The sequence below is a fragment of the Phyllopteryx taeniolatus genome, chromosome 6, assembly GCF_024500385.1.
Source record: "Phyllopteryx taeniolatus isolate TA_2022b chromosome 6, UOR_Ptae_1.2, whole genome shotgun sequence".
Lineage (NCBI taxonomy): Eukaryota > Metazoa > Chordata > Actinopteri > Syngnathiformes > Syngnathidae > Phyllopteryx > Phyllopteryx taeniolatus.
Window position 1 is genome coordinate 9,098,437 of NC_084507.1, and position 13,853 is coordinate 9,112,289.

Below are 13,853 nucleotides of genomic sequence, written 5' to 3' on the forward strand. Positions count from 1 at the left end.
TTTGCTGTGGTTGACAAGCTCTCAACCACAATCACAATTTTAAAGTTCTGACATTGGTCTATAAATCACGAAACGGTTTAGGTCCTGAATACATGAAAGAAATGCCAATGGAATATAAACCCACCAGAGCTCTGAGATCGACAGACTCAGGTCAAATAGTGGAGGACTGAGTCCAAAGCAAACATGATGAAGCAGCATTTAGCTATTTTGCTGCACACAAATGGAATAAGTTGTCAACAGAAGTGACGTCAGCCCCAAGTGTGCATGTTTTTAAGTCCAGGTTAAAAAATCTTCTTTTTTTCCCATGCTTTTTAGAGTATTCCCACTTTTAAATGATATTTCTTGCACTGTATGCTGTTTTAATTGTTTTTTCTCTTTGTTTTAAATGTTTATAAGCTGTTTTTTTTTCATTGTTTTTAAATGCTTTTAATCATGTAAAGCACATTAAGTTACCTTGTGTATGAAATGTGCTCTATAAATAAATTTGCTTTGCTTTTCACTATTTCCTATGAGAATGAATGGCGGTCGACCTTAGTTCCACTCTATAGGTATTTGGGATATATTTATTATTCATTCAAACCATGCACACAAAATGACCTCCAAATCCCTTCTTTTCTCTGTGTTTGTGGAAGAAGATTTAGTCTTCAGTTTAGAATCCCAGGTGACCTCCCTCATCCATGCAAGATGGGACATTTACAGTAAGTCCTAATTGAAACACATCTAACTAGAAAGAACTTATCTGAATTGTTAGCCGCACCACCATCACACCATTGACTCCCCCTCTTGTGTTGACCATCCACAAACAGGATGTGAGACGTATCTTCAAACAACAAAAGATCAAAGCGGCAGGCCCAGACCTTGTGACCCCATCCCGCCTCAAAGTCTGCACGGACCAGCTCGCTCCAGTCACACAGATCTTCAATAGATCTCTGGAACTGTGCGAAGTAACATCCTGTCACCGCCTCATCCACACACACCACCAGCACTGGGCCGCCCCAAGGATGTGTCCTCTCTCCGCTGTTCTTCTCTCTTTACATGAACGAATGCACCTCAATGCACCTGCTCCTGAAGTTTGCAGGCCACAGTCATCTGCCTCATCAAAGATGGTGGCGAGTCTGCATATCAACAGGAGGTGAAGCCACTGGAGCTGTGGTGCGGCCGACACAAACTGGAGCTGAACACACTCAAGACTGTGGCGATGATCGTGGACTTCAGGAGGCATCCTTTGCCACAGCTGCCCCTCATACTGTCCAACTGCCCTGTGTCAACCGTTGAGACCTTCAAGTTCATGGAAATTATAGTCTCTCAGGACCTGAAGTGGGAGACCAACATCAACTCCATTCTCAAAAAGGCCCAGCAGAGGATGTACTTCCTGCGGCTTCTGAGGAAGCACCTGCCACAGGAGCTGTTGAGGCAGTTCTACACAGCAGTCATCGAATCAGTCCTGTGTTCATCCATCACAGCCTGGTTTGATGCTACCACAAAAAAGGGCAAACTCCGACTGCAACGGATGATCAGGACTGGTGAAAAAATTGTCAGTACCCCCCTACCGACCCTTGAGGACTTGCACACTGCCAGAACTAAGACAAGAGCATGCAAAATCCTCATGGACCCGTCACATTCTGGTCACCAGCTCTTCCAGCTCCTTCCCTCAGGTAAGCGCTATCGAACATCCCTCCATCTATCCATTTTCTATATGGTTTATCCTCACTAGCGTCGTGGGCATGCTGGAGCCTGTCTCAGCTATCCTCGGGCGATAGGCGGGGTACACCCTGAACTGGTCGCCAGCCAATCGCAGGGCAAGGCGCTATGGAACAATGCAAACTAAAACTAGCAGACATACCAACAGCTTCTTCCCTCTTGCCATTAACTTCTTAAAAAATTTACTTACAATTCCATTGTAACATGCTGCCAATTTTGTCTTGAGATTGTTGTAACATCTTGTCGGGCCAATTATGCGTTATCCGTGCACTCGCTGTTGTAGTCTCGCCACTCTGAATTATTTGCATATCTGTTGTTGACCAATACTGGCCACTCATGCACTTGAGAAGTATCTGCACCATTTGCACAATTTTCACTTTTCCAGATTATCTATACTAGTTACTTTAAACTGCTTACATTTCTTGACGTTTCTGTGCGCAATCGTCACTGTACCATACTATTGCTCTATTAGTCATTTCAAGGCAGCACGGTGGACGACTGGTTAGAGCGTCTGCCTCACAGTTCTGAGGACTAGGTTTCAATCCCCGGCCCCGCCTGTGTGGAGTTTGCATGTTCTCCCCGTGCCTGCGTGGGTTTTCTCCGGGAACTCCGGTTTCCTTCCCCATCCCAAAAAAATGCATGGTAGGTTAATTGACGTCTCTAAGTTGCCCCTAGGTGTGACTGTGAGTGCGAATGGTTGTTTGTTTATGTGTGCCCTGCGATTGGCTGGGAACCGGTTCAGGCTGTACCCCACCTCCTGCCCGATGATAGCTGGGATAGGCTCCAGCACTCCTGCGACCCTTGTGAGGATAAGCGGCTCAGAAAATGGATGGATGGATGGTCCTTTCAAACTGCTCTAAATTGCTAGAGGAATCTGCATCATTTGCATAATTGTCCAAAAAGAAAAAAAAATTATTGGCATTACCACATTACTGGTAAGTAATGTGGACTTGCACACTGCCATTAATGGTAAGTAATGTGGTAATGTGGTAAGTCACTGAGCAATGAAAGGCTCAGTGACTCTCCGTACTGTGGTTTTTATGTCTCAAAAGTATTTTCTGTAAAATGGCTGTCTGTTGTCATACTAGAGCGGCTCCAACTACCTGAGACAAATTCCTTGTGTGTTTTTGACATACTTGGCAAATAAAAATGATTCTGATTTATAGTACTACATGTACTGTATTGTATGTGTCCGATTGTCTCATGGTTGAAAAGCCATCGCCAAGCGATTAACATGAAATTATCAAATCCTCCAAATCGTTTCATGAATATGTCCTGCAGCTGCTTGGGAAGATGAAAATATACTTTCAAACTTCCTGCTATCCTACCAGTCGGTTGAGGACCTGGACGCGCATCCCTGTGTAGTCTGACATGTTTGTGTGTGACAAGAAGTTTTTGTAGATAAAGACAATTAGTAAACACTTGGGTGGGTTTGATTTGAGCAGACTCCAAAATTGACAGTTTTGCCTGGAGGAGGTGGGCTTTGCTCCAGTCCTCCACAGGAACCAAGCGAAACTCACTGGTCAACAGTCTGACTAGAATGAGCCAACATGTCAAACTAAAAGCGTTCTCTATGGAACAATTGTAGGAAGAGGTGGGGGTGCTCACATCTCTCTCGCTAGTCATTGTATTGTTCTTTTGAGGATGTCGTATTTCTCCAGCGTGCAATGACTAATTTTTTTCCAAAACACTCAAACACCACAATTACAAAATAATAATCGTAATAATAATTAGTATTAAAGTACACTGAAAGTCAGACAATCAATTGAGGGACATTGATAAACCTCTGATTTGATTTGGAGACAATTTATTCCATGGAAAAAAAAATTACATTCTAGGGATTTTGCACTACCACCATCATACAACCATTAATTACCGTACTGTAAAGGCAATATTTTGAGGACTGTTTTACTATTGTATACAGCCATTTCAAAAGGTAACCACTGTTAACATAAATCCTAGAGTAAAGTCAATTTTAATGACTGATGACAAAAATGGTAAAGCAAAGTTGAGTCGTGTCATTACACAAATGAGGATCAGTTAACCACCGCTATTATTTACAAATAGTACAACAAAACATTTCCTCTCTTTCCTTCTCACGGTTTTCTTCTAACCCTATGTTGTTCTTTGCAAGTGTCTCCAATAAACCCTCCCCCCCCCAAAAAACTTCCTCTTTTGAGAGGTACATCTCACAAATTCTAAAGTTGTGTAAAACTTCAGAGATATATTTTTCCTTAAAATGTTGGTCTATTTCTGAAATACACAATTTCAGGCACTCTCAAGGTTTTCCTGTATCTTCATTTGGGCAACATAATGTGATAACGTTTAAGCATGATGTAAAAAAGGTCACATATTCTTAATAGTTCCATTGCACACATCTGTTTTAACATTGTGTGCTTCACCCCATTCTGTCCTCACTCGTTAACCGTTACAAAAATATGACTATCATAAAAATGAATCTCATACACACAACTCCTATTTTGTCACAGTGACAGACCATGAAGAATTGAAGAAATGCTAATGTGTCCAGCAGCTCGTTTGCTGGTTACCAGCCCACACCATGATCCTACTTTAGCTCTTTTGGGACATGACCTGCTCAAAAATGCAAAGAAACACAACAAGCATGAAAACATTCTCATAAGAGAGAGGAGGGAGGTTCTTCCTCTTCAAGGCCAGAACATTTTCACACAGAACAGGTAGCTCTCCTTCGGAGGGCTCTGTTCCTATAATCCAAAACACACACACTGCAATTCTAGCCACATATGATTTCTATTTTAATTATGTAGTTGTAAATAAAGATGTGATGACTCACTGAAGGGTTTTTGCCTATTTATGAATGTTGTCTAATAAAACCTGCACGTGTGACTGAATTGTAATGAACTCCGCGGTTCCAAGGGAAGGAAAGAAAGCCAAATAACCATGCCTGTGGCAATTCACAAAGAAATTACTTATTTTCAGCTGGCCCAGTGTACACAATGTTAAGAAAAATGCCTTGCAAGCATAATAGATGCTGCTATTGAAGATGCCAAATAACCTCATCAAATTAGAATTTCTTCATGTATTCAAAAGCAGAAGAACTTGCATTGGTCAAATATTTATTTACAGATTCCTTCATACAAAATTTTTTTATTTTAAAAAAAATAAACGTATCAATAAAAGTGCTGAATAATGACTTCAAACAGTGTTGACAAAGTATCCAAAAAGTAGTTAAAGCTGTGCAATGATTGGATAGAAGCATTTTGACTATGACAGGAAGAAAAAAATAAGTGCAGTCACAACTTTGCACGCTCAAACCACAAAGTTGCACATACAAGAATGAGCATATTCTGCTCTATAAAATATATTTACATAATTTTTGTATTAACCTGTTCAACACTCTTTTTTTGAGTGCGCAAATATGCCTCCCAAATGATTTGTTGAAAACAGTGGCAAAATGGTGTCCTTATTTAGTCAACAAAACTGACCACTCTGTCTCAAGTTTTATTTTCTTTATCATATTGATCAACACTGGACCTTGCATGTTTCTTTTTTCCCCCCTCTGCTCGTGTTTGGAATTTTCATCTTCTGTAATCTTTTCATTTTTAAATTGCAAAACAATCTATCAAAGAAATTTTATGGCACAGGTTGAAAAAATATGAAGTCGACTATTTTTTTTTTTTTTTAAAGTGATACATGATTGGCTACAAACAGAGAAAAATAGGACTGTGTGCTATTAAATGCTGGCTTTTTCACAGGTGCAACTGCATCCCACAAAAGTCACATAATAGATAGATGCCCATTTTGTGTCTTTATGTGTGAGGATTTGAATGTAAACAAGTGTCACTCCACCTGTTAGCACAGTTATGTTTAAACCAATAGAACTGCGCTAATTGAGAGTATTCAGTCCCTCACAGCCCAAAGGCAATTAAACCCAGCGTCAGTTTCCTAAAGAGTCCTCTTGAAAATCCTGCGCTGCGTTCAGGTGATTGGCCAGTTCTTGCATTACAGCATCCTTCCCGATCTGGTCATTCCTCCTCCTCTCCATGATCACGTCCTCCAGGCTCTGGAACTCCAGGACGTGGCTCTTCTTATCGGAAAAGTGCATATTTAAGCGGTAAGGCTGTTTTCCGATCCTGATCTCTCCTCCGATTTTAAACTCTCGCCGACCAAAGCGGCACCAGGCCGCAAAGCACTCGGAGTTCCTCCAGTAGAGTTCTCGGTCCCTGGAGCCCACGTGATCCACGGCATTACGGACGATCATCTGCGGCTGGAGCGCCCTGTAGCGGTAGAGAGCGTTCACGATGCGGCCCCTCTTGCCCTGACTCACGTCGGTGAGGAAGCCGTTCTTGATCTCCGCCCGATGCAAGTGGACCACCTGGAAGTCGCCCACGTACACGGCCCAGTGCGGGTACTGTCCCGTGGCCACGAACTCCAGCACGTCTCCGGGTCTGCACTTGTTGAGCAGACTCTCGGCCGAGTGCGTGGCGGTTCCGGGGCCCCGCTCGAACATGCACTCCTCTCGGAAGTAAACCGAACACTCCAGCTCGTCTTCGGGTGCGAACGGCTTCTCTTCGTGCTTCGCGAGGGGGTTCTCCGGTGGGAAGGGCTCCGAATTGTCTTCCTCGTCGTCGTCGTCGCCGCCACCGTCGTTCGAGAAAATGTAAGAGACGCCGATGCGCGGTCCGTCGTCCACGTCCGGCTCCAGGCCATTCGGGTCCGACGTGGGCACTTCCACGTAATTCAGATGAGTTAGTTTCTCCACCTGGTTCCCCATAAAGGTGAAAGGAGTGGAGCGCGCAAACGGAATCCACCTGTTCTTCAACGCGATCCAAAGTGTCGCCAATAATCCATGTCCCGGTTTGGAAATCCTCCACTGGAGCAGCACCTGCCCGCGTGGACAGAAACACATTTAAGCCCGGCTAGTCTCTCTCTCTCTCGTCCACTTCCCGAATCCCCCACCCCCACTGGAGATAAAAACAGGGCTCCCAACAGGTGGGACCTGACCCACCTGTTGGCTCAGTCTGGCCCACACTGAAACACTTCTTTGCCGTCACGTCACTCTCGCTCAAGTTGTCACAGTCTGACGTCACCCGGTCACATTTTCCTGAATGGACTCACCTGTACAGCAGAGAGTGTTCGAATGTGTTCCTTTGAACTCCTCTTCCTGCCTTTGTGTTAGCAGTGCAGCGCACTCCACGCCAGTGTGTCGTGGGACACTCAGTATTGGTTTTAAGACCAAACTCAGGCAGCCTGCGGTGAGCCACTGTTGGGAGGTGTCATGATTTAAAGGCACAGTGCACCTTTTTTCTTTTTTTTTTTTTTTTAATGCCTCATGAGCATCAACTCTGTCTGCAGTGGGCTCTCTTTGTTTAAGAGCAGAGATAGCAAAAGTACTGGGTACCTGTGTAAAAATAAATGAATAAAGTAAATAAAAGACTAGTTGAATTAGACGTAGCCTACTGATTTAACTCCTGTACTGAAAAAGTACTGACTCTGAATGTACTTAAAGGTGAAGTTTGAAGTGAGGGGGAAAAAAAACCACTTTCTGTCATATACTTTAAAACTGTCTGTTATCCCCCCTTAAAACAAATCATAGATGTGGCTCAATATGTATATATATATATATATACTGAATGAAGAAAAATGGGCTGCAGATAAAAAGAGCACTTTTTTCATCCAGGGCAAAAGAGCAGGTGCTTGAGCACCTCTTGCTGTATGTGTGTGCTCTTGCCTGAGGGTGCAATTAGGTGAAATTATGGCGCCAATATTAGGGGGGGGGGGGGGGGGGGGGGTCACACAGAACATATTAGGTAAGGGTAAGGTATATTATATATATATATATATATAAACGTATGTGTAGTGTAAAATATAGTAGTATATATTTAGATTTTTATATTGTTTTGTTAATACACCATCGCTCGATTATCAATCAACACCGACATTGAATTTGAAGACATTTGATGTTTTATGAACATGCACATCTTGTAAAGCAGAACTGGAACACAATATCTGTTCTTACTTGCTACACTTCACAGTACTATTAAAAAATGTCCAAGCTTGAGTACTTACTAGGCAATTTATCTTCAATATTTTAACAGACAGAACATAGTGTGCTCCTCTCTAACGATATCAGACATTAAAATCGGATTTTTGAAATTAAAAAAAGAAAAGAAAAAATAGTGAACTTGCTGTGTTCAAAGTGAGCCAAATAGTGCCAAGTTTGTGTTCAGTCTTATCTAAGAAACTTGCATTTGACCTTTACACTGGGACACAGTCATGCTGGAGCCCATGGCCTCCCACAAACCAAACAGAATGTTTCAGTTAAAAAGAAGAATTAGATTATCCATGTACTCTAGTTACAACTCTGCAACCAAGTGCAAACGTGTATCTGTGTGTAACCCTAATGCCACAGTTGTTGCAAAACTTCCTGTGACATGTCGTGCAGACAAGGTTGAAGTGCAGCAATGATCATTCACAGCAGAAATGACTCAACACCACTCGTATCATGGGTGAAATACTTAATAAACTGCTGTATAAAGCACTCTTTGGGTGGAACCAACTAAAGACCCTTAGAAATGTCTAATGCAAGGTTATTAAAAGATTAGCTTAACTTGTTGTATCCCAACACAGCATTTGTTAGTTACTATTTGGACCCTTAAGAGGCTCAAAATGCCCTGACCAAATACACTACACATTGCAATTTCTTTGCATACAATCATATTCTGGGTTCTCGAGACTTTAAATGCATTATAAAGTGGGTAAAAACAATGCCAATAATTACTTTCCTTTACCAGGCATACACTCAAATAAGACATCAGTTAATAAGTTCCTGAACAATTTGGGTCACTGCCTGAGTGAGCCCAATGAAGCATCACTCTCCTGTTATTAATGATGTTCTGTGTGTCCTATTAGCCTTGTTTCTGTCTTCAGTAATCACTAACCTACAAAACCCAGCAGACAGCAGCGCTCACAAGTTTTAAAGTTAACCATTGGAGGTCAGAACCAGAGTGGGGTTTACCATAAGAAATGTGCCATTCTGTCCTTGGGAGTCATGGATCTGTGTCATCGCCCAAATGTCTCCCTCTAGTGGCTGGTTTGGCCATCACTGAGACCAAAATATCTATTTTGAATGCACAGTATATTTTATATACAAATAGTATCAACTTTTATTAAAATTCAACAATACTGAAAAACATCAAAGTGTCCTGCGGAAATACAAAGCCACAAATATGTGGACAAAAAAAATGATCAACACAAGCAAATATTGCTTAACGGGTGCATTTCTGGTGGAAATGAAGAATTCTAAAAAAATCTATGAATAATTTGCAAAAGAATAATAAAAACATAACATAGCTTTGTGATAAGATTTCCAATGAAAGTGTGGAGTTTTATGTGCCATTGCTCTGTCTCTTTTGGTCCATGATCTGTCTTTTCAGAGTGTGGTCAGGAACCAGGTCTGACTCTTGGACATCTTTGTTTCCACAACCCACCACAGGGCAGCTAGTGGGCACAGACAAAAAGTATTAGCAGTACAGCAGCAAATGCAGGATCTATCTCATCTCCATAAGAACATATCCAATAACTGTTCACTAGGAGGTACATGAAATGATCATGACACTACAATACTTTGTGGGACTAATAAAGGTTATCATATCTTAACTATCCATTGTGACATTAAAAGAAACAGATCATCTTACCAGCACTTCTTCTTCTGACTGCGTCTCGTTTCAATGAGGATTTTGATAGGGTTTTCGTCATAATGGTGGTTACACTTCTTATTCTTCATCGGGTTGACCATGTCCGCCTGGAATAGAGATGCATAGGTAACACGTTAAACAAAAAATCTTTACAAATATAATGCTCAGTTTTGAGTTATCCATTAAACAATGTTTATTGCGGTTGTGATTTTTGGTCTGTAACTGCGCTGCATCTTGCTGAGAACTGCTCAGAGTACAGTATTTGTGTGCTTCAGAGTTGTTTTTGTGGTTGCGGTATGGACTGTGTGATACTGTGAAACTTTCATGAGGTGCTGATGATATTATTAGCATTGACAACCATATCAACTGATGAAGATGGTTGTCTTCTAATAAGGTAGAGCAATAAGGAGGGTACCTGGGTGAGAGGGCAGGTGAAGATGACTTGGGTCTGCGTCACAGCAAGTTCATCGTCAAGCTCCTCCATGTTCTCCGACTCTTGGCTGGCTGAAAACATAACATCCACAACAATGCACTCTCTCTTCTACTTTTTAAAACGATAACAGGAGAAAGGCAACGTGGAAAACATATTCCCAAAAGAAAGCAACATGTCCAGCTAAGGTAACAATGTCTCATTCATCATTAAATGCCACCAATATTTTTAAACAGGAACTGTCAAAAGAAGGCTTTGGTGATTTCATCATGGACAGCCACAGGGAGAGAGGCAAATATTTATACCTAAATAAAAAAGAGGGTGTTATCTTTTTCAAATTAGCCTCAAGCATCAGCCAACCACAAACATAAATAGTTTTACCAAGTATTTTTGTATGTCGGTTGCGAGAACTCTTGATGCTTTCCTTAAAAGCAACAATTTTCTGGTGAGTCTGAAGATCTGTGTCAGATAGTTGAGCAATTTTTTCAGTGAACCTCTTCTTCACTCTGGAACTGATGGTAAACAAGGCCTCTTGTTGCTGTTCAGTCACCTAGGGAAAGAACACTTTTTAGTTCAGTTTCACCAACAGAGTCCATGTCACGGTTTTAATCAGGTGACGGTTGATTTTCCAAACTTTGTCGAGCATTTGTTTAATTGAACCGTTTGTCTGATATGAGCATGAACACCTCCACTGTGGCTTGTTGCACAGTGTCAACAAAGCAGTCAATTTCTCGGTCGAGCTTGGCACATTCCAACATGAGGGCCTCCATTTCACTGATGCCAGAGTTCCCCTCTCCATCTGCACAAAAGACAGAGGTGGACATAGTCACCTCATCATTGAAAGCATGGGTGTCAAACTTGTTTTTGTCACAATTCACAACGTAGTTCCGGTTTCCTCTCTTATAGTGAAACCACATAAATGTTTAATTGTTAGGGGTGTAAGTGTATGCAGAAAATTTAGCATACCGTTAATTCAACAAACGTCCAATTTCTATAAAGCTGCTGGTGACTTTGTAGACAAGCCTAATAAATATAGTTTGAGGTGGGGTTTATCATCAATCCCCTCTGAACGCTGTTAATGTTGGAGTCGTTTTTCTGTGTATTACTGTTGGAAGCAAGTGAATCAAACGATGAATGACATTTATAAGGTATTGTCAATGTGTCTTGCAAGCGGAGACGACTAAACACAGAAGCAGTTCAGTTGTTACCGAGGTCCTCCGTCAGGTCCATGGCCACGGAGGTGACGACGTCCATTCCCGTGAGGAGGTCGGCCTGACACGACTTGAGGCTGGACAGAGTGCTGTTCACGAGGCTCAAATTTTGATACATACTCGCGACGCTGCGACATGCACTTCAAACACTTCACGATAGCAACTTTCAAATAGTTCGTTAACGACACATTAACACGCGTTAAGCTGTAACGGAAGCTTGGTTTAACGCTCTAACGTACGAACAAGTGGAACTTTTTATCAGCGTCAAAGTTTACGATAACAAATCCCCGCGGAAAAGCGACGAGAAAGCGCCGGCGTCAGGAGGTTATTACTTCTGGGTCCCGTTTACTGTTTTCAAAGTAAAGGCGCAATTATCCAAATTCAACCAACAGAATCTAAAGGAGACACAGACATTAGGCATTTATTTTATTTTTTTGGCCACAATTTAAAAACGTCTAAAGGTGTTTTAATAACATTTTATATGAGATTCTTTCGTCAAAATACTCCAAGGACCAATATTTGTTTTTTCATTTAGACTTTAAATTGAAAGACTAGTACATGACCCGGAACAGACAGAGTGAAACGGTCCACTGACATCGAATAATGGGCATTCGGAGGTTTATAAGCAATTCATCTGTGGACGTGTCCGTGACGTGACTGTATGTCAAAGAATGGATTTTATCTCCATAGTGCCAAGGTCAGTTTATGATAGTTTCAGTAGTAATTCTATGTGAACCTACATTAAATAAGTGATGAATAAAACTATATTTTTTTACTGTCTGTTTGTAAAGTTTAGGTCAATCTGGGCACTGGTTTCTTTCACTCTTGAAATGATAATGTCACAGGCGATGGGTCAAAATATGATAGTGATAAAGTGGTTCGTTGTATGTTTAATATGCCCCATTTGAAATATGCAGACAACCTGGATTAGGTTATTGCAAGTATTCGAAACAGATCAAAGTTTGAACAACCTAATTCTTAATATTGAAAGACCTGTTTGCAATTGAATTAAATAAAAATCCACATTTAGTTCTTCACTTACGTAAACACATTTAAGTCTCAAAATGATTTATGTACATTTGTCCATGCAGGTTTGTATTCCGCTGCAAATTAATTTAACCAACTGCATAATTTTCACAACTTTCTTTTTTATCATTGCGGGTTCTACATTCAGAGCAATTAAATTATGCCTCTTTTTCACCCTGGCTCATCATTCAGCCTGATGCGAAAGTCCTCTCTGCTAACTGCAACTGCATGACAGGCTTGTCAGAAGTCTGTACCTATATTGGGGCTTTACTTTTCTGAACTGAGGCAACTGTGCGAGAGTCGCTCACTGTCCCAGATGAGAAGTCACACTGACTCCCTGCCAAAGCAAAGAAGAGGAAATTAGACTGTGACCTCCCTGGTACACCAGTGACATACAGAGCAATGAGCTCCACTTTTAAGAAGTACAGATGCCCTAACTGAAGAACAACTCAGTAACTTCATGCATGAACTTTACTCAATTGGTGCAGTCTCCTATTTTGACACTAAATAAGCCATTTAATGGGAAGTTTATTCCTAAACCACCACACAAGTTTCACCAAGGGACCTTCCCTTGAGGTTCTTTTCAGGTTGAGTGTAGAGGAGGAGTTATTCTAGTTGTTGGGGTACATAGCAAAAACATATACACCGATCAAGCTGTTATTAACTGTTATTTTTTGCGAAGTGGAAAGTAAACTGTTGACTCAACTCATCGACTCCTGTCTCATCTTTCAACATCTCCACTCAGTACCATATTTTCCGGACTATAAGTCACACTTAAAATCCTTAAATCTTCTCAAAAATCGACAGTGCACCTTATAATCCAGTGCACTTTATGTATGAATTCTGGTTGTGCTTACTGATCTCGAACCGATTTTATGTGGTACACGGTGCTCAAAAACCTGTCAAAATGTCTTAGTATGACTTTGATAAGCTACGAAGCCGGATTGTCGGAGCATTACGGCTACCGTAGTGAGGAGTAATACATGCTGTGCTTCAACATAATATTATGGTGTTTGTATAAGTGACTTATCTGTTTTGTTTCGCTTAATGCGCCTTATAATCCGGTGTGTTTTATAGTCCGAAAAATACAGTACTCATAATCCCTCATCGGGAAAATATATATTTTGTGTTGCACACCACACAGAGAGCCAGATCACACACATGCAGGGATGCAAGGTGCGAGCGAACAGTGAACCTGTCTTGAGCTGGGAGGGGTGTGCCTTGCTCAAGGGCATCTCAACGAGAGTCAGAAAGCAGCATCTCTCCAACCTGTTGCCCTTTAACATTTTTCCCTGCAGCAGGACTCAAACCGTGACTCTCCAGTTCCAAAGTCCTTACAGATGAGCTATTGTCACCCAAAATATATAATTCAGTATAGACAAAGACAGTAGACTTTACACATATCCTATTTGGGTGTTGCTGAAATTACCCTGTTTACAAGGGCTGGCTGTCTGATGGAAATTAGTGAGACCTGATTCTACCCCACATACTGCAAGGTCAATGGAGAGTACCTGTTTCATTACCATGACGCCCAGGGATGAACTGAGGGGTGTCTCCCCTGAGAGACCCGAATCTAAAATTTCAAAACACATAGGTGGAACCATGTGTGCATACAGTACATTGACAAACATAGGCACTAACCCCACCATGTAGAGAACGTCACTGAACAATCCAGTATGTGCCACTCATCAGAAGCAAACGTTAGTCTGTGCATTCAAATTCTTACTGTTTGGCACAGTTAAAAGTGTTTCTCAATCTATACCAAGCTTAGCTTCCAAGTCATTAGAAAATCTGTGTGGGGGCGGTTAT

General features: G+C 41.5%; 2 protein-coding genes across 3 annotated transcripts; both read right to left on the bottom strand.

The window, feature by feature from the left end:
- Positions 1-4,779: 4,779 nt before the first annotated feature.
- On the bottom strand, positions 4,780-6,962 carry LOC133479751 (protein LRATD2-like). Of its 2 annotated transcripts, none has more exons than XM_061777098.1 (2): positions 6,689-6,962; positions 4,780-6,565 (listed from the first exon to the last, which is right to left on the bottom strand). In XM_061777098.1, exon 2 carries the CDS (start codon positions 6,452-6,454, stop codon positions 5,618-5,620), a length of 837 nt encoding a protein of 278 aa, XP_061633082.1. In that variant the 5' UTR covers positions 6,455-6,565; positions 6,689-6,962; the 3' UTR covers positions 4,780-5,617. The 2 variants fall into 2 exon arrangements, with proteins under 2 accessions (XP_061633082.1, XP_061633081.1); XM_061777097.1 differs by having other exon boundaries at positions 6,799-6,961.
- Positions 6,963-8,821: 1,859 nt separating this feature from the next.
- Positions 8,822-11,329, bottom strand: nsmce2 (NSE2 (MMS21) homolog, SMC5-SMC6 complex SUMO ligase). The gene is made up of 6 exons (XM_061776955.1): positions 11,016-11,329; positions 10,494-10,606; positions 10,189-10,357; positions 9,793-9,881; positions 9,378-9,484; positions 8,822-9,180 (listed from the first exon to the last, which is right to left on the bottom strand). Exons 1-6 carry the CDS (start codon positions 11,134-11,136, stop codon positions 9,069-9,071), a joined length of 711 nt encoding a protein of 236 aa, XP_061632939.1. The 5' UTR covers positions 11,137-11,329; the 3' UTR covers positions 8,822-9,068.
- Between the last annotated feature and the right edge of the window lie 2,524 nt (positions 11,330-13,853).